The following is a 27,525-nucleotide window of genomic DNA, read 5'->3' as shown; positions in this document are numbered from 1 at the left end:
ATACATGCAGGCAGAACACTATTCATAATAAATCTTTAAAGAGAAAGTCTATTTCTATTTAAAACTGATGACAGAAAATTTCAAAGTCACTTTCTTCCTTTTTAAAAGAAATGTTTTCTTTTCCTTACAAGTGAGAGCATTTAATAATGCAATTTCATTCTGTGTAATACATTTGGAAATATGTACTGAAAGACATGTAAACCACTTAGAATAGTTGTGTTATTCATGTTGGAGAATATACTAGGTTTTATTTTTGTTTTGTTTTTCAAGATAGGGTTTCTCTATGTATCCCTGGCTGGTCTTGAACTCACAGAGATCTCCTGAGCACTGGAATTAAAGGAGTTTACCTGAGATGCTCTAGGTTTCTTAGAGACACTTTGGAATGCTTGAGTTCCTTGCATGGATAGTAAATCCTAGCTGGGCTGTTTTGTTCATTAAGACAAATGATAAATGTCTTAATGAGACAGAAGACAAGGCTTTAAGGCAGTTCTAAAATACTGGATGAGAGAGAGAAGTGGGGTGCAAAACCCAGCTTGCGGGGCCTGGGGATGCCAGAGAACCTTACCGCTCCTCCTCGCCTTCTAAGAGTTTCCGGTAGGCGCTGATCTCCATGTCCAGGGCCAGCTTCACATCAAGCAGCTGTTCATAATCATTCAGCTGCTGCTGCATCTGGTCCCTTATCTCCGCCATCTCTCTCTCTTTGTCAGACAGCATTCGGCGAGAATTGTCTTTCTCCTTAGCAAGCATGTCCTCCAGTTCTTGAATCCTTTCCAAACACGCTCTAGACTTCAGAGTCAAAGGAGCACATTCACTTTCCAGGACCATTTCAACATGAGTACAAGGCAGCTATTTAAACCATCTGAACGGGAGAGCAAGCACGGTCCTGCAGGAGCTCTAACTCAGAGCTCAAAAGATCCTGACTGTGAGAAATTAAACCCCAACTCCTTAAAATATAAAACACGGCTCTTATAAAAGCTTTGGGTAACAAAAGCCTAAAAAGAACTATTTTTCAAATTAAAGTTTGGAAATGTATGGGTAAGTTGTCAGTATTGGCCAAATGGACATTTCCCCTACAGCCGTGGAGCCCTCGAGTCTGACTTTCCTGCAGGGTCTTCATGGCAAAGGGAACAGTGCTGAGCATGTGAGAGCAAGCTTTGATGCACTGCTAGGGCACGTTCTAAAAACCAAAGAAAGGGGTTCTGGCTACCGTGTTGAATGTGCCAGTCTCTTTAGAGTAGCCCCACCATGCCCTGTTCAGTTACAAAGCACATGTGCTACATGATGATATGTATAAAAACGTTACTGGAAATACAGAAGCTGTATCTGGCATACAGAGTAAAAAAATCACATTCTACACCACGAATCCTCAAAACCTTGTAGCTCACTGGGTAATCATTCACCCATGTTTCTCCATGACAGAATTCCTCTCAGTAGCCTCAGGAAATGACAGGGGTAATCTGCTCAAAAAGAATGATGGAAGCCAAGACCCTCAGAATCCCAACTATCCACACCAGTGGCAGAGACAGGGACTTACTGTGAACAAACTTAAGTCTAAAGACGCTGTACTAAATACTGCACTATTAGAATTTATCCCTTGAAAAAGTACTGGCTCAACATTTTAAGCACATATTGGGGCTCAACAAGTAACTAGATGATAAATAGAAAATTTCCCAGACAGAGGTTACAAACAGGAGAGAAGCCAAAAAGTAACCGTGTAGTATCATGAGACAAGTGCATGAATTTCTGCTTAACTTAATATTAATATAAATACACTGTGCAGTGGTGGTGCACACCTTTAATCCTAGTACTTGAAGGCAGAGACAGAACTCTTTGTGAGTTCAAGGCGAGCCTGGTCTACAGAGCAAGGACAAACTCTAAAACTGCAGAGAAATCTGGTTTCAAAAAATTAAAACAAAAACTTAATATAAATACATATGACTAGACAGAAAAACAATTACAGATTATGGTTATGCTAAATTAGCATGTGCATGTGTGCACAAGGGGTATATAACCTGTTCTATGAGAAGGCATGTGTATGCACAATTTATTTTATAAGATGGCCCAGAAGCAGTTATCAACACCAAAAAGCACACACACCTGCACCTCATGCCCATTCTATGAGAAGGCCCAAATGTAGGGGGAGGAGTAAATAGCCTGTTCCACAAGGCCTGGGGGGAATAACCTGCTCTGTGAAAATGCCCAGATATACAGGTGTGGGTGTCAGGGGCCAGTGCTAACTCTGTCCTATGAGAGGACCCAGAAGCCGACACAGCAGAGCACACTCGTGTCCAGATCTCACAAACCATTATCCAGTAAAGAGAACCAGGACTTCTTGGAGAAATATTTGATTCTACGGCTGGGACACAGAAAATTTATGGTAAACCGAAAGCGTATTTTAAAACCAGGTAATAGATGATCCTAGGGTTGTGGCTCAGTGGAGTCCCTGCATAAAATGCACAAGGTCCCAGGTTCAATCCCCAGCAACACAGGAAAACAAAACCTCCAAGAGTGGTCGAGCTAGAGAGGTGGCTTGGTGGCTTTGATAGAGCAGTTAGTTTTATAATGAGTAATAGAACCCTCTCCCTAGGGCATGGAGCTTATTATTAATTCTTGTCTCGGGGGGCCAGACAGCAGAAAATGAAAGACCACTGACTATCAACAGTGAAAGAAAGCTGGTAAATGCCACCACAGTCACACATCCCCAGTAATGGTCACATGTCCTTAATAGGTGATGAAAACGGGCACCTGAAACCCACAGCCTGTCCAATCATGTGACAAACACTAGGTAAACCCAGACTGAAGAGTAGCTAGAGGAACACCAGGCCCATTCTCCTTGAAACTCTAAGTCATGAAAAACACAAAACAAAAAAAAACAAAACAAAACCAGTCATATCCTACAAGACTGTTAGACCAGGAAAGCAGGAAGAAGTATGTGGTTCCCTTGAATAGAAAGAGGGCAACAAGAGAAAAATTGGCGGAACCCATGTAGTCTACAGTCTAGTTAACAGCAATACACCGCTGCCAGTTTCTGCATTTTACCAATGTCCTGTGGTAACACAAGATGCTAACGCAAGCAAACCAGGTAAACAGAGGCCTGTCCTGTTTCTACGTTACTCTGAATCTAAAATTTGGCCAATACAGCCAGTAAAGGCACTTGCCACCAAGCCTGACAACCAGAGTTCCATGCCTGGAGCCCACAGGGTGAAAGAGGAGGAACCAATCCTCTGACCTCCACACAAGCCAGCTACTGAGGGCACAGCAAAAGGGAGGGAGACCACTAGGGGGCCCCAGATCCTCCAGAACTGCTCTGCAGAAGCAAGCTGTAAGGGGTTCACTTAGTCTCTAGTTCCTTTCTAAACAAGCTAAATTCAAAATGCCTAGTCCTGAATCTCTTCACTTTATTTCATGTGTGGGATGTAGAGGACAGAATGAGCCACAAAACAAACCCTAAATGAAAGCTGGGCCTGTGCAATGCCTCAGGCGGCAGAAGGCACTTGCCCTCTGAGGTTCAATCCGCAGAATCCACATGGAAGGAAGAGATAGATACTCAGCTCATACACACCATCCTCTCCCCTCCACGTGTGTGCCATGGCACACACACGCACATACAATAAATAAATAAATAAAAATCAACAAGTTAACACCGAGACAATGCATCGAAACCAAATGTCTCTACCGCACACTGCTTTTGACAATACAGATTAAGAGTGAAAAAAACCTTCTTAAACCACGAGTTGTTTCATTATTTTAAAGGAAATGTTTAAGTTTTACATTAAATATCTGGTTACACCTTTGTAGACACGTAAAAAAAAGGTCAGACTCAAATGCCCCTAGATCTGCCATTCACTCCTGGACAGCTGCGGCTAGCCTAAGCCAGCACCCACACTAAACAACAAAGGGATGGAACAAGCTTACCTCCAGATCCTGCATCAACTTTACAACTTTATGCCTGACATCAATGATCTCAGATTTATGTTTAAGACTTCATTTATTTTTATGGACCTGAGTGTTTTGCCTGCAATCATGTATGTAGACCATGAGATGAGTGTCCGGTGACAACAAAGGTCAGAAAGGAGTGACAGATTCCCTGAATCTGGACTCAGATGGCTTTGAATTGTACTTTGGGCTCTGGGAACCAAACCCGGATCTTCAAAGAGAACACTAAGTCACTTAACCACTACTGAGTCATGTGCTAGCTCCCAGTCTTACTTAAAATTCATAACAACAGGGGGCTGGAGAGGTGGCTCAGAGGTTGAGAGCACTGATTGCTCTTCCTGAGGTCCTGAGTTCAATTCCCAGCAAACACATGGTGGCTTACAACCATCTGTAATGAGATCCGGTGCCCTCTTCTGGCAAGTAGGCATACATACAGATAGAACACTATACATAATAAATAAAAATCTTAAAAAGAAAAAAATTCATAACAACACAGTAGTACTGATTCATTTACGATACAGATGCAGTAATAGTTCCCAGAAAACCAGAGCCACTTGCCTCTGGTGTGCCACTGTAGACTCTTATAAGGCAGGCAGACTCCGATCAAACACAAGTGCAAAATTCCTAGTGCCAAAACAATATTGCTATCATCTATATACTTAAACCTGTCTTCTAAAAGTATTTCTTGAAAGGTTGCTTCAATGTGAAATCTAAGAACGTCATCAGCGATGAGTCACATTCTCAGGAGCCTTATGTCCCAACAGCAGCATGATGAAACTACCATGACTCAACACACTCAGACACACACCAGACGAGCACTAATCAGGTGTTTTGTTGTTGTTCTCTTTTCTAAGATGGCAAACAATCACCAAAACCTCTTATCAGGCTGGATACATGGCACATACCTGCAATCCCAGTACTTGGAGTATAAGGCAGGAAGATTGGGCAAGCCTGGAGTCTGCCCAGGTACCCAGCAAGTTTGAGGACTACACTACACGTACATGTATGTGTCAATGTCTTCATTTATTCCTCCACATAAAAGCTATCAGTACTGCCTAGAGGGAAAGATTCCCTCTGCCCTGATAAACTAGAACCTAGCTGGAACTGGAGCTTGTTTACTAGGGCAGTTGGCTCCTACAAACCCCAAGGATGCCAGTTTAAAATCCACTAACCTGAAGGCACTAGTAGGGAAGGGAGTAAAAACAGCAGAGAAACAAGAAAAAGACTGAACCTGGGTCAGGACCTAGACCTGACTCAAGTCCCCAGACCTACCACTATTTAACCACAGTCAGTCTCTGCCTCCTAGGCTGCAAAACAAAGATCGGCCTCGAGAGAAGTGAAGCCAAATGCGAGCACCATCTGATGAGGAGTGGTTAGTGGCTGGTATCGATCAACTCATCAAAGGAGCACAATGGCCCATTTCCAGAAGCTACCAGTTAATGTTGCCCCAAAGTCACATGTTGAAAATCCTACTCTTCAACATGGCAGGACTAAGAGAGACGATCTTTCTTTTCTGTTGATTCCTCCCAACCTTTCATAAAACAGGCTCTCGGTAGTATGTGCATTTGCCCTCCAACCATGAGAAGACACGAGACAGCCTGATCTAAGGAAATGGAAATAGTCTCACCATTCAGTCCTCCCTGGTCTTAGCCTTCCCAATCCTGAACCAGGGCCTATGCAGCTAGTGAGCGACGTGCTCGACAAGCAACCATGAAGACCCAAGATGTGTGTGTGTGGGTGTGCATGTGTGCACGCGCGTGTGCACAGTTTATAACATTTTGTTGGGCAGCCCAAGAGGACTGAGACAGATGGAGCAACAGAGAACAAATTCCTCAAAGAACATTTTCAACAAGAGTTGGATATGAAAGAATCCTGGGAAGGAAGAAAAAAACCCTTTGGTATTCTGACGCCTCTGGGCAAGTCATTCAACTCGCCATGGTCTGTGGTTTGATCATTGCTAGATGAAAAGTTCAAACTCCTAGCAGGACAAACTGCAAACTAATTCTGAGATAATGGAAAGCTTTATGACATGAGTAATGAGAGCACAGGCAGCCACGACAAAAACCCGTGCTGGCTGCTGACCGCCCTACTTCAGGTGAGCTTTGTTTCACTTCCCAAAGCTCACAATAAATGCTTTTATACCTGAGATCTTGGTAAAAAGAAAAAAAAAAGAAACAGAAAGAAAAGTTTGCTCAATAAATAGCATAAAGTTTAAACAAGTTTCTCCGCTCAGGAAAGGAAAGAAAATAAAAGCTGGAATTACTTCCCACATAATTAAAGAGAGCGGCAATGTTGAATCCACATGATTCCACATGTCAGCTTTATTTATCCAGCATCGCTCTATAATGAAACTGACTCAAAGCCACAACCAGGCCTACATTCACTTCACCTGGAACCATGCCACCACAGCAGGCTTCCTTCCCATCAACAAAGAGAAATGCAGTCACCTGTCACTGAGGTTTATGGGTAAGTTGAGGCCAGTGGCTTACTAATGGAAGCAGAGATTCAAAACCATTAAGTAATTTCAACTGCAGGAGGGAAAAAAGGCATTTCGCCCACAATTTTGTTTTCATTCGTTTTCAAAGAGTGAAGAAAAGGAGAGTGGGAGCAGTTCTGCAGAGGTGAGACAGAGCACTATCGTGACACACCAGTGGTGTATGTATGCAGAGAGGGATCCAGAGGTCGCCACACAACCTCCTAATTAATTAGGAATAAGGTGCTGTTCAGGTGTTTTGGGAAGGAGGGGGGATTTTGAGACAGATCTCATTACATAGCCCAGGCTGGACTTGAATTTGCAGTCCTCTTACCTGTCTCTCAGGTGCCGGGATTGCTGGTGTGCACCAAGCTACAGGATATTTATGTGATGAAAAAAAATCTTAAAAAAACACTATAAGAAAACCAGGAGAGAATATGTCTCATCCCTGACAAAGCCAGAGAAATGGCCCTTCCAGTGAACTTCCACTCTGCCCCAGGCAGAGGCCTACTCACCTCTTTCTGCAGGTTGGAGAGCTGTGAGGAGAGGCTCTCGATCCTCATGCGGCTCTCCATCAGCTCCTCCCGGGCACTGTTGACCGTGGAAGTGTTCATCTCTGAGGACAGCCTGGCGTTCTCCAGCTGTAAGATAGGAAGCCGTCTGTCTTAATCAACAAATGAGGAAGCAGGACCCACCAAGGCACTTCCAACCTAAGCCCTGCCGGTAACTGGCTGATGAAACAGGAAAATCGTGGCTGGCTCGCTGACGCCATCACCAAATGACTTTTCTCACTAGCTTCTAAAGCTGTGGATGTAAACGACTTCAGTGAATCCAGTTCAGTATTCCACTGAACACTTACTGTCTAGGGTAGCACTAACAAACGACAACAAAAACTTGGCTGTAGTGACGTTTGTAAAGCAAACCATCTATATTCCAAACCCACCAAATCTAACACAGAATAGACTTTGTAACCAGATAGACTCTTCCTTTCAGAAGCAAAATCAACGCCTACATCTCCACATGACGCACGTGCCGTGTGCACATGTGCACGTGTTATAGAGAGGAACGAGAACTAGAGATGGAAAGTGTTTCAGCGCTCCTTCCCAGACCTCATAATCCAGTCTGTGGGGGCTCTTCTGCTCCTCAACTGTCTAGCTCAGTGCCAGCACTCAGCAAGTGCGGGGTGGCTTCAACTCGCTTCATTAGATGGCCAGCACTAACATGATCAGTGTGAGGCTGAGCAATAGAAATTATTCTAAATGACTGCATCGACTGTCTAACTCTGCCTCGAACTAATATTTTTCATTTAGTCATATGACATTTAACATAAGAGAAAAATCATTTGCAAACAAAACCAAGATGTATCTATCATGTGATGTGTTCATGACTGTGGGCTGTCTGCACACTTCTAAAATGAATACTGTCGGAGTTCCCATTGTCCTTTCCATAAAACTAAACAGGCACCCCAAGGGAGCAACACATCTACATACAGTGGCAATGTGGACATCAGAAGCCGCAGCAGTGCAGAAAGGCTCCAGAAGTACTTGGGACTGAACAGTATTTAAGATGCTTCAGGCTTAACTGCTCTGATGTGGCATGAGTGGTCACCGACACAAACATAACCTTTACTTCTAGTAATACTGGAATAACCCATTTCCATCCACATCCTAGTAGCATTTAGTCTAGATGAAGGCACACTAAAAATATATTCATTATGTTTATTCCTCAATAAGAGAATCATTTCTTTCTTCTTTTTTTAAGATTTATTATGTACATACACAGTGCTATACAGTATTCTGCCTGCAAGTATACCTGCCAGAAAGGGCACCAGATCTCATTACAGATATGTGTGAGCCATCATGTGGTTGCTGGGAATTGAACTCAGGACTTTTGGAAGAGCAGTCAGTGCTCTTAACCTCTGAGTCATCTCTCCAGCTCCTTTTTTTCTAATTATTTAAAGTTTCTTCAAAATTTTTCTTTCATTATTTTATGTGTATGGGTATTTTGTTTGCATGTATACTTGTACGCCACACTGAATGCAAAGGGAGAGTACTATATCGCGTGGGACTACAGTTAGACAGTTATGAGCTGCCATGTGGGTGCTGGGAATTGAATTCATGCCCCGGAAGAGCAAGCAGCCCGAGCACCTAACCACTGAGCCATCTCTCCAGGCCCTTGTTCTGGTTTCTAAAAACGATTACTGTGGATAAAGAGAGCTCAGCAGTTAAGAGTTCTGGCTGCTCATGGAGGACCCGGGTTCAATTTCCAGCACACACATGGTAGCTCACAACGATCTATAATTGTAATTCCATGAGATCCAATGCCCTCTTCTGGTATGCAGATGTACAGACAAGACACCTATACATATAAAATAGATAAATAAATAAAACTTAAAAGAAAAACCTAGAACAAAAGAAATAAGTCACTCTCTTCAGGATGACCGAGGTGCTGACTGGTGTGCAAACGAAGCTACTGCGCTCACCTTGGCGTGGTAGGTCTGCTCCAGCTCCTCCTTGTACAGCCTCACTTGAGCATCGTGCTGCTCCCTCATCTCATGCAGAGCTTGGGCCAGCTTGTACTCATACTCAATCTGCCGCCCAGAGTCCACCTCCACCAAACGCGTTTCATGCTTCCGTCTTGTCTCGTTGATCTCCTGCAGGGAGAGATAATAAAACCAAGTTGCTTACCAGGGCCACACCAGCACCAGTCTGAGAAACCCAGGGCTATCTATCTGATGCTTCACATACTAACCTCAGAACAGGCCTGCAACCACTGCTGCCTCCGTTTTCAGGTAGAACATCTCTGGGCATAACTAATGGCCTAACGACAACACCTCGCGTCCTAGGAACCTCCCAGCTCCTTTCAGGGCTACAGCTATTTCACCTCACTGATGGCAAGAAACAGCCTGACGGTTTACTAAAGCACTACCTAACTGTAGGGACCTAGACACACCAAACACTAAACGTGGTTTGTGTTTCTAAGATGCTTTACTGGCAATCCTTCGGATACCTCTAAAACACATGGAAGGTCAAATCTGACAGCACAACCTCGGGGGTGCATGACTCCTTAGAATCTGCTGTTCCACCATTAGTAACAGGGCAGGTGAGTCTTATTCACAGCACTGTCACTTGACTAACCCGCTCCACTAAAGTAGTTCAGGGAGCCGTTGTGATCCTTCACTGGTTTAAGAAACTGTCCAGAGCCGGGCGGTGGTGGCGCACACCTTTAATCCCAGCACTCGGGAGGCAGAGGCAGGGGGATCTCTGCTAGGTCGAGGCCAGCCTGGTCTACAAAAGCTCCAGGGAAATCCTGTCTTGAAGGAAAAAAAAAAAAAAACACAAAACAAAACAAAAACAAGCAACCCAGAAACTTCCCAAATAACCTGGAATAGGGAATGTGGCTAGGTACAGAAGCCCACTGCCTGTTTTACCTTCTCATTATGAACATGTGTCCTGAGTGGGAATAATTAAAGAAGTTACAAGGGGCCACTATAACCCATTAAAGTTGATTGTATAAATTTGTATAGTGCTAAGGATTGATCCCAAGAACTTACAGGTTAGGTACATATTTTATCACCTACCTAATGCCTACTTCTAAATGTATTTTCCTTCATATTTCTTTGTGGTTCTCTTAACCATTAAAAAAGAAAATATACTTGGGGGGAAAAAAATCAGAAACGCAGGCTTGAAATCACAGCTCTGCTCCCGACCTCCTAGAGCTAAGGGCTCTTTGAGGGAACAAGGCTAGAGAAAAACTGAGCCCTAGCTAGCAGCATATCCTTGTCAACCTCCTTGGGTCTTTTTCTCCTTCCTCCTTTCCTCCTCAACTGTTTGTAATAAAAGGATTAAATGTTTTTATTGGGCAGAGTCCTCAATGTTGGAAAAGACTAGGATAATTAAGTAGTATTTCAAGATCATTCTAAAAAAAGAGACACCAAATATTCAAACATATTTCCCGCTATAAAAAATAATGAATTATGTTGCTGTTGCCATTTCTCAATTATTATCGTATGTACAAAAAACATTTCTAATTTCTTCACCAATAACATTAAGACAAATGGCAGAGCAGGGAAAGCCACAATGAAGCAAAACAAAAAAATAAATCCACTTAGATAATTCAATGCTTATTAACAATTTAGAGAACAGTGCTGGCTACACATTACAAGGAACTTTTATATGCAGTATTCATTTTGATTCTTTTCACTCCTTACGTGGAGAAGTAGGGCCAGTGTTTTATTTGTTATTCACATGCATGTGTGGGCACAAGACCCCCTGAGAACAGCTCACAATCTCAGTAGTCCAGCAGCCAGCTTATCCTAGGATCTCCTGTATCTGTCTCTAAAGTGCTGAGATTTTTTTGGCTTTTTTAATTATTATGAGGCATGGTAGCTCATTCCTTTTTTTATTTATTTATGGTTATGTGTATGGGTGTTTTGTCTGCATACATGCCTAGCACTAATGGAGACCAGCAGACTGCTGGATCCCTAGGATGGAGTTACAGTTGTAAGCTGCCACGTGGGTGCTGGGATTAAACCCCGCTCCTTTGGAAGAGCAGCCAGTACCACTGAGCTATCTCTATAGCCTGCCTGTTTGCCTTTGTCACATGTTTGCTGGGGTCCTCAAAACTGCATGGCCAGTGTTTTATCTACTGAGCCATTTCCCCAGCCAACATTCAATTTTACATAAGAAACTGACTCAATATGTCCCCGAGATCCAACTGCTTTTCTAGTTCACTTGGCAACAGCAATCTTTGTTCTTTTTTTAATTTTATGTATATGAATATTTTGCTTTCATGTATGTCTATACTGTTTTCAAGTCTTGTGCTCAAGAATGTCAGAAAGGGAGATGAAGCCCCTGAAATTGGGGTTAAGAATGACTGTGAACCACCATACGGATGCTGGGACTTGAACCTGGATCCTCTGGAAGAGCAGCTGGTACTCTTAACCATGGAAGCCAGGTCTCCAGTTCCAACAATACCAATCTTAAATACTGTTCTTATAAAAATGAACCAATTCTTGTTATTTCCTCTAATTTAAATAAAACAAACTTGTTTCTAATTCCTACAGTAAGTTTAGAGTCACTGTTAGCAAATGTTTCCACAACCACACTACTCTGAAAGACACTGACTCCTCAATGGCTTACCTTCCTCCTTAATCCATGCCTATCTGCTTCAACCCTCCAGAAACACACATCACGGCTTCCTCTTTCTGGTCACAGCTGCATTGCTGACCCTTCAACCACTACAAGGATCGTCAATGCTACCCAAGTTTTATATAAACACCTATAAATATTGCGAGTAGCCAGACTTCAATAAAGCCACTAATGATTTCATCCTCTGGTGTTCGGACTTAATGTAGTCCCTTTCTCCACAATGCGCCAGAAGTAATGGTCTATTACTTCATCAATTAGGTCAATAAAGGAGAATGTGGCTTTTCCCTTGTTCTGCTCACTCTCTCGTGGCTCTCTCTGAAGAAAGCACATCCTAAGAAACCGTGTGTAAAGGACAAGTGGCAAGGGACTGATCAGCCAACGGCCATCAGTGAGCTCAGAGGTGCTTCTTCCAGCCCAGCTAAAGCTTGACAACAGACTCATGAGCCCAGCTTCCAGGTTCCATACTTTAAACAGGGTGCTGATCAAAGACTGTGGTTCTAAATGGCTACATTTGGAGAACTCTGCTGGGCGGCCATAGCTGAAACAATCGCTTAAGCATTTCTGAGGGTCCAGCTGTGACAAAGCCCGTCAGAGGTGACCTGGTGCTGTGCACCCAGCGGCTTCAGTTTGTAGTGCTTTTAGCACTGGCACCCGCAAAGTGCCTCCTATCCCCCAAACCTGCCATCTCTTTATCAGCTATCTTTTCCTTATAGGAAAGAAATAATAATTTGTTGTTATCTGTACTTAGCGGGGATGGGGTGGGGGGTGGGGCTGTGTCACACACAAGTGACTGTACCGCACAGAGGCCAGGGGACAATCTGCAGGAGCAGGTTCTCCTTCCACAATGTGGGTTCTAGAGATCAAACTCAGGTTGTTGGGAAGGGCAGCAAATGACGCCTCACCTGCCGTTGTTTGTTCAGGCCACTCTCAAACTAACTCTCCTGTGCTAGGATTACAGATGAGCTACCACGCCCAGTCTCGTTTCCTTTAAAAAGAAAACTTTATATGTAGTTACCTCTTCGTACATATTTTTACGAAACTCCAAGTCCTCGGTGAGGCTCTGACAACGATTCTCCAAATCCACTTTCAGTAAAGTTTCATCTGCTAACTGCTTTTTGGCGGCAGACAAGGATGCTTCCAGCTGTGATAAGGAAAAAGAGTGATAAAGACTCTATGGCAACCTGGTAGTGACGTCAGATAAGAAACAGCAAGCATTAGCGCTTCTAAGTATTTACTAACATGGTCATCTCATCTTAACTTCAGTCATTTGCTGGTTCTACCGCAGGACAGGAGTCACCTCAGATCACCTATCAGACTGGAGTCCCCAGCAGAGAGGCAGAGGGCAAGCCTTCTCGCAGCAATGTTCCAGAACAATAATGAAACAAGCTTTGAACGCAAAGAGGGTGGGTGTACCCAAGAGAACAGCAAGATCTGCAGAACCCAGACCAGAAGCTACCATGGCAGCTACCCAGACTATTCTTTGGGGAAGCCAAAGAACACAACAGGATTCATTTAAAAAAAAATAAAATTTAAATAAATAAATCCTCAGACCATGCTTAAGACTGCCAGCCACTCAGGCAAACACTGGTCAGAGGCAGGACTTTACCTGGGCGATCTGATCCTTCAGATCCTCCAGATCTCCTTCTAAACTCTTCTTGTCACCAAGGGCAGTAGCCAGTGCTGCATCCTTAGAGTTCAGGGCCGCCTCATACTCTCGAAGCTTCATCTGGGCTCCATTAAGATCGGATTCCTTCTTAGCATAACTGTAATAGCAGCAAAGCACAGACAACATCAAAGGCCCGCCTTGGGGCCTTCTCCTTGCCTGCCTAAGGAAGAAATCAGGGCAATTTAAACACTGGCCACCTCAGTCTACTGAAGCCACAGACGCTTACCCAGGAGCATCAGATCAAAGACTTCTGGGTGAACAACATTTTTCCCACATCACATGTTAACCAATGACTGTGGGATGAAGAAACCCATAAGACCCAGTCTCTGCGGACTAAAGAGATGGCTCAGAGTTAAGAGCACTTGTCAAAACACACACACACACACACACACACACACACACACACACAAGCGGTGGTGCACATCTTTAATCCCAGCACTCAGAAGGCAGAGGCAGGAGCATCTCTGTGAATTTAAGGCGAGCCCGGTCTACAGAGTAAGTTCCAGGGCAGCCAGGGCTGTTACACAGAGAAACCCAGTCTCTAAAAACAAAAGCAAAACAAAACAAAAAAAGAGTATTTGCTGGTCTTACTGAAGACACACGTTCAGGTCCCGGTACCCAAATGATTAGTTATCTGTTAAGTCCAGGTCCATGAGCTCAGACACCCTCTCCCAGCTTCCTCCGGCTCTCGGCACAAAAGCAGCACAAACATCATGACAGCAAACACTCATTCACATAAAGTCTCTGACAGTAACAACTGCTTGCTGATGCCGAAAGGCTTGCAAGCACCTTCTATTTCTAATAAGGTGATCTGAAATTTCCCTAATTACATGGAGTTCTATGTTGGAAGGCAATGTTCTCTATATAGATATTCCATGGGGTGGAGGGAGTCACAATGTATAGTCCTGACTAACCTGGAACTCTCTATATAGATCAGGCTGGTGGCAAAAATCATAGAGATCGGCCTTTCTCTGCCTCTGAGTACTAGGAGAGTAAAAGGTATGTGCCACCAAGCCCAGGGAATAATTATGTGAACAATTACATTTTAAAAGACATAATGTTTGCCATTAAATAAATATTTAACATTAATTACACAGGAAAGCCTTCACTACATCAAGATTCTGAATATTTGCTCTTAACTAAAACTGGAGTATTGCTAATATTAAAACAAAAAATAAATTGACTCAATGGTAAGAAAGCATAATTCTAGGAGAATTGGGTTATGACAAATATAGTCCCAACAGAATTTTTTTTTTGCTAAGTCCTGTATGCTTTAAGACCACGAGATGGCAGACTTTAGCTGAAACTAGTCTAGAAGGGGAGAAGCAACCTTTTGAAATTTGAATTAAAACAAAACAAATAACAATCTTCTGTTTGGGCTGGAGAGACGGTTAAGCTCACTTGCTGCTCTATCAGGAGCTCCAGACTCTGAACGCCAGCTGCAAGGGGCTACACCCTCTTCTGCATTCAAGAGCACACAGACACAGACAGTCACACACCTCTTTTCTAAAAAGGATTCAACCTTGGTGAATTACAGCCAAACTCATTCAAGCCCTGGGTCCCCACAGGAATCCCATGTAGAAGCCTGTGAAAAAGCCTCAATTTTATCCTACCATAAAATGGCCAGTGCTGAATATATATCATGCTAGCTAGGATCTAAGGAAAAATCACTCATTTGAGACAAGTTTCATGTAGCCTGTTATCAATCCAGAACTCACTACACAGCCAAGGACAACCCTGAAATTAGATCCTCCTGCCTATACCTCAAAGTGCTAAGATTACAGACACAGTCACAACCAGTTTACTGCATGCCGGGAACAGAACCCAAGCTTTCATATATATTAGGCAAGCACTCTACCAACCAAGTTATTCCCCCCTTTAAAAGAAAAAAAAAAGGAAAAGGAAAAAAGAACATTTTTAGAAGTTGCGAGATTTTTCAGGAGTCAAGAGCACTTGTTCTTCTTGCAAAGAACCCAGATTCTATTCCCAGCACCTCCATGTGCCCAGGGTGACTCCCTAACTATGTAACTCCGGTTTCTGGAAATCTGGCCCCTCTTCTGACCTCTGGGGGCACCAGGCATCCATGTGGTGAAATGACACACAAGCAGGAAAAACACTCGCACACATAAAATAAAGCTCAAGGTATCAGTGTGAAGTGATGACCCTCTGGTTATAGGAACCACACTTTGAGACCAATTCATTCAAGATCTGCCCTACAAACCACCATGGCCTTCTCTGAAGTAAGAAAGCAGGTACGGTACCGGACCTCAAGGAGGGCTCCTGCATCAGCCACTTACACACAGGGACATAAGAGTTAGAAACAGAGAAGGCTCAGTAGAGTTCCTGAATTTGGAAACCTAGCCATTTAACTGAGCAAACATTACTGAGGGTTTAGGATAGGCTACCTGAAACAGCAAGTTAGGCAGAGTAGATTTTGCTGTCTGGTGCTTTAGTGAAAGAATGAGAGGGACTCGTGGGTGTGCCTGCTATGACATTCTCCTTCTATGTGCTGCTGCACCTGGTGGTGTGCACCTTTAATCCCAGCACTGGTGTGGGGGGGGGGTGACACAGACAGACGATTTCTGAGTTCAAGGCCAGCCTGGTCTACAAAGGGAATTCCAGGACAGCCAAGACTACTCAGAGAAACCCTGAAAAACAACAACGAAAAAGTCTTGTTTTGTGATAATTAGAAATAATAACTTTTTATAGAATAACTTAGATTACAGCTACAAGCGAAAAGTTATGTGTCCCCTTTATCCTCCAGAATTGCAGAGTAAGAATAGTGCTGTAATTTTCTCACTTAGCGAGCATCTTTGATCCTGTCCACATTTGTGCATGGATGACATTGTGAAAGTCTCAGGAAGATTCCATGCACATTTAGTCTTTAGAAATGAATATTACACCTGCTTCTCAGACGGTAGCTACTCTGCCAGTCTAGACGCCTGTGCTTTAGGTCTCATTGTTCACTCTTGTTGTTGGCTTTGAGACGAGGTTTCCAGATGGAACTAACGGAGCAGGTCCTGAGCAGGTCCTGAGCTTGCTTTGTATCGTAGGCTGACCTTCTTTTTAACCTGTGGCTGGGATTTCCTCCCACACACTGGAGATAAAGATATCTGGTCTTGATCTTGCCACCCACCTCCCCTGCCTCAGGCTCATGAATATTAATGTTAGGGCGTGTGTTTGCTTGCCCATGGAAGCCTGAGGCTATCCTCCAGTGTCCTAACTCAGGAGCTGTTGCTGGGTCTCAATGTTATCTGAGGCCTGCCGAGTAGTAGGCCAGGCTAGCTGACTAGTGAGCTTCAAGGATCTGTCCCCAGCACTGGCATTAGAAGTAACTCACTAGCCCCTTAACGTAACTTTTACACATATCCTTTTGTATGTGAAAAATCGAATAACAAGGACAGATGTATTTGAGAAAATAAATATTGTAACACTCGCGTAAAAGGATCCCAACTTAAGCATTTTTCTCTGTCTTGGCCTAAAGGTGCATAGATTCTTCACCCACAGCTACACTGAATGGTTTAGAAATTGTTCATTCGTTGTAGTGTGTGACTGGTCAAACTAGAAATTTCACTTGAGTGAGCATTTATTTCTGTCAGGTGTAATACTAGAAGGGCAATCATTTCCTGACACCTAACTAAAGCTATTCTGTAATGAGCTTCTAATTAGGTTCATTTAAGTGGGGGCAGAAAGGAATTCACTATGTATACTTGAGGCTGGCTTTGAACTCTGGATGTCCCACCCTTAGTGTTCCGAGGCTGGGGTTATAGATGAGAGCCACTCACTACGCCTTGCTTGTTATGATTTAAGTATCTGTCCCTAGAATTTGACGTGATGATTTTTTTTTGTTTGTTTGCTTCATACAAAACTTTGGTTCTCCTTTTAATTAGTCTATCTTAATTTTTTCAAATGTTTATGGTGCATGGCTAAGCATACCTGTGATCCCAGCATTTAGAGATGGAGGCAGGAGGATCAGGAGTTCAGTGCCAGACCTTTTCCTATATATAGTGTTAGAGGCTAGCCTGACTAAACTCATACTATGAAATGTCAAACATGCCTTTAATCCCAGTACTTGGGAGGCAGAGGCAGCCAGATCTCAGAGTTTGAAGCCAGCTGGTTTACAGAGCTAGTTCCAGAACAGCCAAGACTACACAAAGAAATCCTGTCTCAAAAAAAGGAAAAAATAAAGGAGAAAAAAGAAACTAATATATTAATATATTAAATTAATATATATTAATATATAGGAAGAAAATACTGATATGGTTTAGGAAGAAAATACTGATATGATAGACTTACTAGTTCATTTTTAAGTAGCCATTGTTATCAATATAGGTCTTGAATAATTTTCTGAACATCTATTTAGGTATGTGTATGTGTGTGTGCGTGTGTGTGACTTTGTAGCCTGGCTGACCTGGAATTCATTTGCTGTATAGATTAGGCTGGTTCTGTCTCCCGAATGCTAAGATTAAAGACGTGTGCCCAGCTCCACTGAGCATTGTTTCCAGTGGTGGTGTAACTGTTTTAGTTGGAAAGACTGGTGTAGAATAGAGCATTCCTGGGGAAATGTGGGACACAGACAGGTGCTGTTAGTCAAACACACAGTTCCAGAGCCCAATGTATCTGATGCTGAAGCCTGGGTTTACATGATGATCCAAAAAAAAAAAAAAAAAAAACAACTTATTAAAACACCCTAAATACCCGCACAATCAGAGGTAGCGGTGTGTAGAGGCAGCCATAGGCTCCCCTCCATCAGTGGCTGTGCTGAGGAGCCACGTGTGAGCACAGAACAAGGAAGCACGTGGTCGTGTTGGTGACAAGCAGTTAGCAGTTTCAGTTTAGTCCCTGGAGAGTGGGGCGTGTCCCTGGCCTCGCTAGCTCTGTTGGGAAAGCACAGCTCCCACAGCTGCTGTTGGGCTCTCACGTTTTAATGTGAGTGGACAATTGCCAGCTGATTGTTTCTTTAGTGATGAGGTTAGACCTAGTCAATTGCTTACTGTTCCTGCTGAACTTGAAAGGAAAGCTAACTCTGGATGGAAATTCTTTATCAGGATAGAGCACTAACTGCTTAGCTCTTGGATGCGGCTGGCTTTGGCTCCTGTGTGAAGTTTCTGAAGGAAGGTTTCACGACTTGTTTTCAGTGGTGTGCATATTAATAGCATTAGATTCCCGTGTTGAATTTAGTTGAACACTGATCTCTGGAGGTGGGAATGGTTGACTGAGGCTGCAGTCACGGAGTAGTCAGGGGATGTGCTGCAGCGTCATCACTGCTGCTGCCGACTAACTTTGGATTCCTGTCTAAGCTGACCCCGCCAGTGTCGGGTGTCACACAACACTCAGTGATGCCAGCCTGCAGCTTCTGCTGCCCTGTGTGCTGATGCAGTTGGACTCTCCATGCCATGTTTAGTGAGTGAAAACTAAGAAGCAGTTAGAAACCTGTGGGGAGAGTATGTCAGATTGTTAACTCACTGAATGGCCTCCACATGCCCTTGGCATTGGCCACTCAGCTGACATAAACCTTCCTGATTGGTGGCCCTCATCTGGAGATGGGTGTAATCTTGAGAATGTTTTTATGAATTATCGGCATTGGCAGGGCCAGAGGGTGGACATTTAGGAAAGTGAATATCAGAGATGTAGATATATTGCCTTTTTTTTTCTTAAAATTAAGACATTTTATGTAAGGTGAAAGACTTGGGAAGGTGTTATTTTGGTACTATAATTGCACTCTGGGCTTTGTGTATGACAGGCATGTACTCACTCTCTTATTGAAATCTACAATGGCCTCAGATTCATTTAACATTTAACAAGACCATCGTTATTTACGGGTTTTCTGTATAGGGCATTCAGGAATGTCTCTACAGAGGCCTTGCCCTTTATTGAGTCTTCAGTCTCCTGAGGGAGCAAAGTTTCCCACAGTACTGGGTCTGTGTCCTTAGTGTTACAGTGTGCCTCATGTACAGGGTCCCATGGGCTCTCCTCCATTGGGGGGGGGGGAGGCTGGAGGCACCGGCATATACCCTGTTGATGTTGGGGACTGCAGGAGAGTAGAGGAGAACTATGCATGAACACAGCAGGTGCTGTGGGATATTTTGATCACACCCTGAGACTTGCCAGTAAGTTACACCTTGAATTGGAACGGGGGTAGAGCCAGTGACTAGCCCACTGAATAGGCCATAGAGAAGCCAGCAGACACTCAGGAAAGAAAGGACGGGGACTTGAGTTTGGCACTTCCTTTTTGGTTCTGAGACAGGGAAGAGTCTCTTGTACTGTCTCTGTCCATAAAGCAAGGTCAGCTAGTTGAAACTCAACCACTTTGGGCTAGCAGGTTTTCACCCCAGCCTTTGACTCCTGCATCTTATTGATAAATAGAATGATAGAGACAATTTAAAGCTACACATTGTGGCTGTGGGAGAGCCGGGGCTGCCGGATCCCCACCAGGCCATGGCCTGAATGGCTAGCAGGGTGGGTGCTGACTACAGAGCCAGTGGGGGCCATAGATGATAATGAAAATATCAGTAGATCTGTGTGTACCTGCTAATGCCAGTGCTGGGGACAGATCCTTGAAGCTCACTAGTCAGCTAGCCTGGCCTACTACTCGGCAGGCCTCAGATAACATTGAGACCCAGCAACAGCTCCTGAGTTAGGACACTGGAGGATAGCCTCAGGCTTCCATGGGCAAGCAAACACACGCCCTAACATTAATATTCATGAGCCTGAGGCAGGGGAGGTGGGTGGCAAGATCAAGACCAGATATCTTTATCTCCAGTGTGTGGGAGGAAATCCCAGCCACAGGTTAAAAAGAAGGTCAGCCTACGATACAAAGCAAGCTCAGGACCTGCTCAGGACCTGCTCCGTTAGTTCCATCTGGAAACCTCGTCTCAAAGCCAACAACAAGAGTGAACAATGAGACCTAAAGCACAGGCGTCTGGACTGGCAGAGTAGCTACCGTCTGAGAAGCAGGTGTAATATTCATTTCTTTTTTTTTTTTTTTTTGGTTTTTCGAGACAGGGTTTCTCTGAAGCTTTTTTAGAGCCTGTCCTGGAACTAGCTCTTGTAGACCAGGCTGGCCTCGAACTCACAGAGATCCGCCTGCCTCTGCCTCCCGAGTGCTGGGATTAAAGGCGTGCGCCACCACCGCCCGGCTTAATATTCATTTCTAAAGACTAAATGTGCATGGAATCTTCCTGAGACTTTCACAATGTCATCCATGCACAAATGTGGACAGGATCAAAGATGCTCGCTAAGTGAGAAAATTACAGCACTATTCTTACTCTGCAATTCTGGAGGATAAAGGGGACACATAACTTTTCGCTTGTAGCTGTAATCTAAGTTATTCTATAAAAAGTTATTATTTCTAATTATCACAAAACAAGACTTTTTCGTTGTTGTTTTTCAGGGTTTCTCTGAGTAGTCTTGGCTGTCCTGGAATTCCCTTTGTAGACCAGGCTGGCCTTGAACTCAGAAATCGCCTGTCTGTGTCACTCCCTCCCCCCCACCAGTGCTGGGATTAAAGGTGCACACCACCAGGTGCAGCAGCACATAGAGAGAGAATGTTTAAATGGCTGGAAACCAAGTCACTGTGGCCCAGCACACTAGGCTGTTCCTGTTCTAATTCCCACAGGGCTCTTCGGAACAGCTGTAGAGGGCAGCTGCAGTGCAAACACTGGCCCATTCACTCACCCAACAGTGTCAGAGCTCAGAATCCACACAGTCCAGACTTTACAAAGGGGGGAGGGGGGAATTTATGCCTATAATAATGTTCATTGCCAGTCAGGCCAACAATCCCACACTCAGGAGGCTGAAGCAGGATTGCTCAAGGGCAAGGCCAACTAGAGACAAAGACCAAGTTACCAAAATAAACAAAGCTGCTTTCCTAAAACCAAATAGTCCTATTTCCTAAGAGGCTCAAGTTTCATGATAACATGAGTTTACTCCATTGTTACTGATCATTTTCAACACTGTGTGAAGGGGAAAGACATGAACCACAATATTTCTCAATAGGAAACCTAATGAACTTCCCTGCAATTAAAGTACCCAATAATCCTGTAAGCACAATTCCCATCAGCAAGGGTCTCCTCTGGCTCAGGCAAAGAGTACAACGCATTATGCACGCCAAGAACTGCTAGGGTCATTAATGATAGAATAAACTGCCCATTGACAAATGTGCAGAATCCAGTAAGAAGCAAAATATTTCAAACAAATCAAAATTAGGAAAAGAATAAATCTGATTGGAACTGGGCTACAGAACATTTCTCTCCTCAGTATCAGTTAAGAGATTGGTCCCTACACAAATAGCCAAAGCCAGTAACTTCCTCTTCTAAAGTAGTATGTGATATAATTTGTGATGTATATTATATATAATCTACAAATATCCTCCTCCATACTTTAAATCATTCTAGATTACCTATAACACTTAAGACAATATGAATCCATGAAAAAGTTCTACTACAGTGGTTTTTCAATCTGTGGGTTGTAACCCCTTTGGGGTCTCCTAAGACCATCAGAAAACAGATATTTATATTATAATTCATAACAGCAGCAAGATTACAGCGTCATATGAAGCGGAAAGAAGATAACTCTACGGCTGGGGTCACAGCAGGAGGAGCTGTAGTAAAGGCCATAGCATTAGGAAGGCTGAGGACCACTACTCTACTGTATTTGGTGAATAAGGGCAAGAGTCCTTACACGTTTGGCATGGATGCAAGTTTTACTTCCAGTTGAATCTCGATGTAGAGAGCTATGTACTAATTATATATAATCATTTCTCTATCTACTAGTCATATGAGCCAACGCCACAGAAGCATTTCCAACAGAGCACGAGGAATACTTTAAAGGTGATGATCTAAGTGGTCCTACCAAACTCTAGACTATGGAAGGTATGCTGGCAAAGCAGAATGGAAGAGATCAACACCCAGTCAATAATGCAATTCACACGTGGATGTAAAGACCAGAAGTAAAAAGGAAGGTAATCTTAAATTACACTCACATACATGGACAAATACACACACATGCACACCCCGGATGGTCACTGTGGCTTTCTTGTTTTCAAGGTACGCATCACAAGTCTGAATCAGAAGTCAGGGGAAAAATTCCCTAACTAAATCAGCGTGAGCCCAATGAGTGGGAACCTGGTAAAGGAAAGGTTTCAGAATAGCTTTCATGTTAGTAGACATTAAGTCAGATATGCAGCAATCAGATGAAACACACACTGTGGGGGAGACACACAGCCAAGGGAAGAACCTTACTTAGGTTGAGCAACAAGTCCCAATTTGCTCAAGACCATTTCATGTGTGCTTGCTGTCCTCTTTGAGAGGACTCGGGTTCAATGCCAGTACCCATACACAAGGCTCACAACCATCTACAACCCAAGGCACACAACACCCTCTTCTGGTCTCTAAAGGCACCAGGCACTTATGTAGTGCCCAGACACATGCAAACAAAACATTCACACACTAAATAAAAAATAAAAGAGGGGCTGGAGAGATAGCTCAGCAGTTAGGAACACTGACTATTCTTCCAGAAGACCTGGATTCAATTCCCAGCACCAACATGGCAGCTCACGACTGTCTGTAACTCCAGGATTTAGCACCCTCCACACAGACATACATATAAGCAAAACACCAATAAAAAACAAATCAATTTTAATTAATTATGAAAGAAGAATCTCTCCTGAGGGTCGGAGAGATGGCTCAGTAGGTAGGAAGGAGTGCTTGGTGTGCAGAGTTCAGATTCCAGCACACAGACATACACACACCTGTATCAGTACCCATGGAGGTGGGGCACACAGGGTGAGGGGTCAATGGGACTTGCTAGCCACCAGCCTAACTCCAGGTTGAATCAAAGAGTGTCTCAAAAGGAGTAAGAAGGAACAGAGCAGGATGCCTCAATCCTTAAAACTTTCCTTTTGGTCTCTGCCAACACATGCACAGACAAGAGTACCCACATACGCCTGGGGTGCGGTGGTGGCACACACCTTTAGTTCCAGCACTTGGGAGCAGAGACAGGAAGATCTCTGAGTTCAAGCCCAGCCTGATCTACGGAGCGAGTTCCAGGACAGCCAGGGCTACATGGAGAGACCCTGGGGGAGGGGGCAGAGGTGGGGGGGGAACATCCACACACATCATATAAGGAATGCACACACAAACATCTCCCACACAGCACTTGCCCAGCTGCCCCGCTGTGTACAAGGCTCTGGTTCAAACACTAACACAGCAGCAAACTTAAACGCCTCTTCTCTTCGCTGCCAACGTTCTTGTAGGTTAAACCATGGTCTGTGCCCTCTCGCTGCCTTTGTTCCTCTACATTCCACCGACACCAGGCTTCCCCCACAACAAAAGCCATCTCTCAGGCACCAAAGACAATAGATACATTTTAGGCCTTAACCACTCCCCACTCCCATCTTGTTCAATGACAACTCTTTTTCTCCGATATTACAGAGCATCTCCACTGAGTCTCCCCCACCCTCTAGCTCACCTCCAGTATCTCAGAACTCTAAATGCCAGCTGACATCTCCACCTCAAAGCCAAACAAGCACCACTAACCTGTCACTACCCAGGCAGGACCCTTCAGAACAGTTCCTTCACTAGCAATCTGTCATCCCTGGTTGACACAACCCTATGCACAGTGGTCACCCTAGACTCCTTCCTAAACCCTATGCCCACCCGAATCTCTTAGATCCACCTTCTCTCGTTCCTGACAACCTCAGGTCCAAGGGCTACTTTCGTTACTTCCAAGTATCCTATAGGAGTAGTCCTTGTCTTTTTATTGTGCTAACACAGCCAGATCCACATCACTCTTGTAAGAGGTCCCTCAGAACTAAGATGCAATCCTCCCCATACACTTCTAGTTATATGAATTTCGGGTACTCAGGGCAACTGCACCATATTTTTTTTCTATTGAAAAGTGAACTCTTCCTTACCACCCAATACTTAGACATCACTGCCTCCCCTGACTCCTGAGCCTTAGGCGGCAGCCGCGTTTCTCTAAAGCACCAGGTGTCGCAGCACTCATTGCCTATACTAGTGCACTTTACGGTATCACAGTACTGCAGTGCTGGCTTTCAGATCCCAATCTAGACCATATGCAACGTGATAATGGGGACAGTGTCCTGCTCTGTTCCCACCACCTGCTGCAAAGACTTAGCACACGGATCTGTTCCAGCGGGTGCTGAGTACAAAATGGAGCCACATTTCTGTTACGGGGATTAAAGATTTAGAGAGGCATTAATTTCTCTTAAATTATTAAGGCATCAAGTAAAATAGGACAGCAGCTTTGTACAAAGGAGAAAAGAAAGCTTACTAATTTACTTTCACCCATTTCTTAAGAGAAAAATATTTATTTTATTTGGGAATGAAGCAATGGCTTAGTGGTTAAGAGCACTGGCTGATCAGAGCTCAGGCCAAGGTTCCCACCAACACCCACAGAGCAGCTCACAGCAAGCTATACAGCTAGGTCCTGGAGATACAACACCCTCTTCTGGCCTCCACAGGCAACAGACAGGCATGTGGTGCACAGACATGTGCAGGCAAAATACCCATACACATAAAGGTATTTTAAGTTCTTTAAAAGATGTATGTGTCTGAGTATGAGCACAGAAGTGAGGGTGCCGAGGGAAGCAGAGGCGTCAGATTCCCAGGAGCGGGAGTTACAGGTGCTTGTAAGCCACCTGAAGTGGGTAGGAGTACAGCTGAGTCTCTGAGGAGCAATAAGTCACTTAACCACTGAGCCACCTCTCCAGCGCCGTCTTCACATACTTATAAGCAAAGGACACCCCCAGAATTTCAAACAGCATTTAAATCACTGTACCCTCCTGACAAATCCCAAACTACCAGCACCATGAAAACCACACAGCTGGTAGGTACCACTGCCAAAAACAGCAACCTGTGGGCCCTGGAAGCCAGCTGTCCTGTAAGATTTCTCGTCCAAATGTCAGATGTCAGTGCTCTGGGAGACTGCTTCCTGTCAGGAAACCAGCGCAGTCATACAGACCAGCACCAGTGCGATGAAATGAGACAGTGTGCAGAGCCCAGAGCAGAGCAGGCTGTGTGACAGGCGGAGCCGTCATCACTGCACCTCCAACCATTCATCTCTAGAACCCCAGACAAAAAAACCTCACAGCCTCATTTCCTACATCAGCAGGGTTATCACAGAGCCTACATACACCACGGGATCTCTGGAAAAGCTTCCAGTCCAGACTGACCGCCAGAACAAAAGGGAAGTGAGCGGCTGCCTTTTGTCCAGCATTATGGGAGACACTAGCCCTCCAGTTTGTCCTCTGCCTACAGAACCAGCTCATTAGAGCAGATGCCCCATCAGCAGCAAAAGTTCCCTGACTCGATCTATAACAACAGATCTAAATGAAGTGAAAGCATTATTTTTAAAAGACCAAGCAAGCAGGTTAGCTGAGGAAGCCTTATGGCTAAAGCCTAGCACAGATGACATTAATTCAACCTTGATTCCAGGGTAGACAGGAAGTTTTGCTGTTAGCACCATAAACATAAAATGCCAAGAATCAGAATCAACTTCCAGAAACTTAGCCACTGCTCCTAGGACCAAATGTTATAAAACTGCCATGCCTTTACCCAGTGGCTAATACTTAACCAGCAAATTAGGCAACGTGTAACCACCAGCAATCTGACACTGCTTGCCATGGATGGACAAGGCACTCTGGCTCCTGAGATACGGCTGCCTTCAGTCAGTGCAAAGTTTCTCTCTTTGGTCATAGCAAACGACAGGGCCGGTACAAGTTATCCTGTCACACCTTTAAAATATGCTTACTCAGGCACCGAACACACTGACTGCCATGTAAAAAAATGCACCAAAAAAGTGTAATAGAACATTACTAGCCTCCAAATGGATCAAAGACCTCAACATATAGCCAGCCACACTGAACCTCATAGAAGAAGTGGGAAGTACACTTGAACGCATTGGCACAGGGAACCACTTCCTAAATATAACCCCAGCAGCACAGGCACTGAGAGAAACAATTAATAAATGGTATCTCCTGAAACTGAGAAGCTTCTGTAATGCAAAAGACACAGTCAACAAGACAAAATGTCAGCCTACAGAATGGTAAAAGATCTTCACCAACCCCACATCAGACAGATATACAAAGAACTGAAGAAATTGGTCATCAAAAGAACAAACAATCCAATAAAAAAAAATGGAGTACAGACCTAAACAGAGAACTCTCAACACAGGAATCTAAAATGGCTGAAAGACACTTAAGGAAATGTTCAACATCCTTAGTCATCAGAGAAAAGCAAATCAAAACAACTCTGAGATTCCATCTTACACCTGTAAGAATGGCCAAGATCAAAAACACTGATGACAACTTATGCTGGAGAGGTTGTGGGGAAAAGGGAACACTCCTGCATTGCTGGTGGGAGTGCAAGCTGGTACAGCTCCTTTGGATGTCAGTGTGGGGATTTCTCAGAAAATTAGGAAACAACCTTCTTCAAGACCCAGGAATACCACTTTTGGGTATATATACAAAGGATGCTCAATTGTGCCACAAGGACATGTGCTCAGCTATGTTCATAGCAGCATTGTTTGTCATAGCCAGAACCTGCAAACAACCTAAATGCCCCTCGATCAAAGAATGGATAAGGAAAATGTGGTACATTTACACAATGAAGTACTACACAGCAGGAAAAAAAAATGACATCTTGAAATTTTCAGGCAAGTGGATGGAGCTAAAAACATTTTGAGGTAACCCAGACTCATAAGTGGGTTTTAAACATAAAGCAAAGAAAACCAGCCTACAAATCACAATCCCAGAGAACCTAGACAACAATGAGGACCCTAAGAGAGACATACATGGATCTAATACAGGGGAACTAGAAAAAGACAAGATCTCCTGAGTAAATCAGGAGCATGGGGACCATGGGAGAGGGTTGAAGGGAAGGGGAGAGGAAGGGAGGGGAACAGAGAAAAATGTGAAGCTCAATAAAATCAATTAAAAAAAGCTTAAATAAAAAAAATTACTTGCCTATATCATAAACTTCTTTTCTGTCACACACAATTATCCAGAACTTTTCTCCATCTCTTATTTGAAGTGGGGGTCGGGGGTAAATAAGAGAACAACTTGAGTCTGTTTTCTGGGGAGCAAACTCAGGAAGCACGAAGTGCCTTTACCTGCTGAGCCATGTCGCTGGCCGTGGTTTGTTATCCTCGTACAAGTTCTCACTCTGCAACACAACCCATCCTTGAACTTAAGTGATCCTCCTGCCTCTCAGCCTAGGTGCAAGGATCACAAGTATGAACCACTGGATTCTCAGAACTCTTAATTCTAGGAGACAGAT

At 44.0% G+C, this 27,525-nt stretch overlaps 1 protein-coding gene across 1 annotated transcript in view; it reads right to left on the bottom strand.

Moving 5' to 3' along the window:
• The window catches only part of Lmnb1 (lamin B1), a 45,156-nt gene that overhangs the window by 12,401 nt on the left and 5,230 nt on the right, over positions 1-27,525 (bottom strand). Inside the window, exons 2-6 of the mRNA XM_038331602.1 lie at positions 13,166-13,322; positions 12,575-12,700; positions 8,892-9,062; positions 6,925-7,050; positions 566-786 (exon numbers count right to left, since the gene is read on the bottom strand). Of these exons, the coding sequence (XP_038187530.1) occupies positions 566-786; positions 6,925-7,050; positions 8,892-9,062; positions 12,575-12,700; positions 13,166-13,322 (801 nt within the window). The remainder of the gene's footprint in view (positions 1-565; positions 787-6,924; positions 7,051-8,891; positions 9,063-12,574; positions 12,701-13,165; positions 13,323-27,525) is intronic.

This window comes from Arvicola amphibius, chromosome 5 (genome assembly GCF_903992535.2).
Source record: "Arvicola amphibius chromosome 5, mArvAmp1.2, whole genome shotgun sequence".
Taxonomy (NCBI): Eukaryota; Metazoa; Chordata; class Mammalia; order Rodentia; family Cricetidae; genus Arvicola; species Arvicola amphibius.
This window is presented reverse-complemented; position numbering and strand designations above follow the sequence as displayed.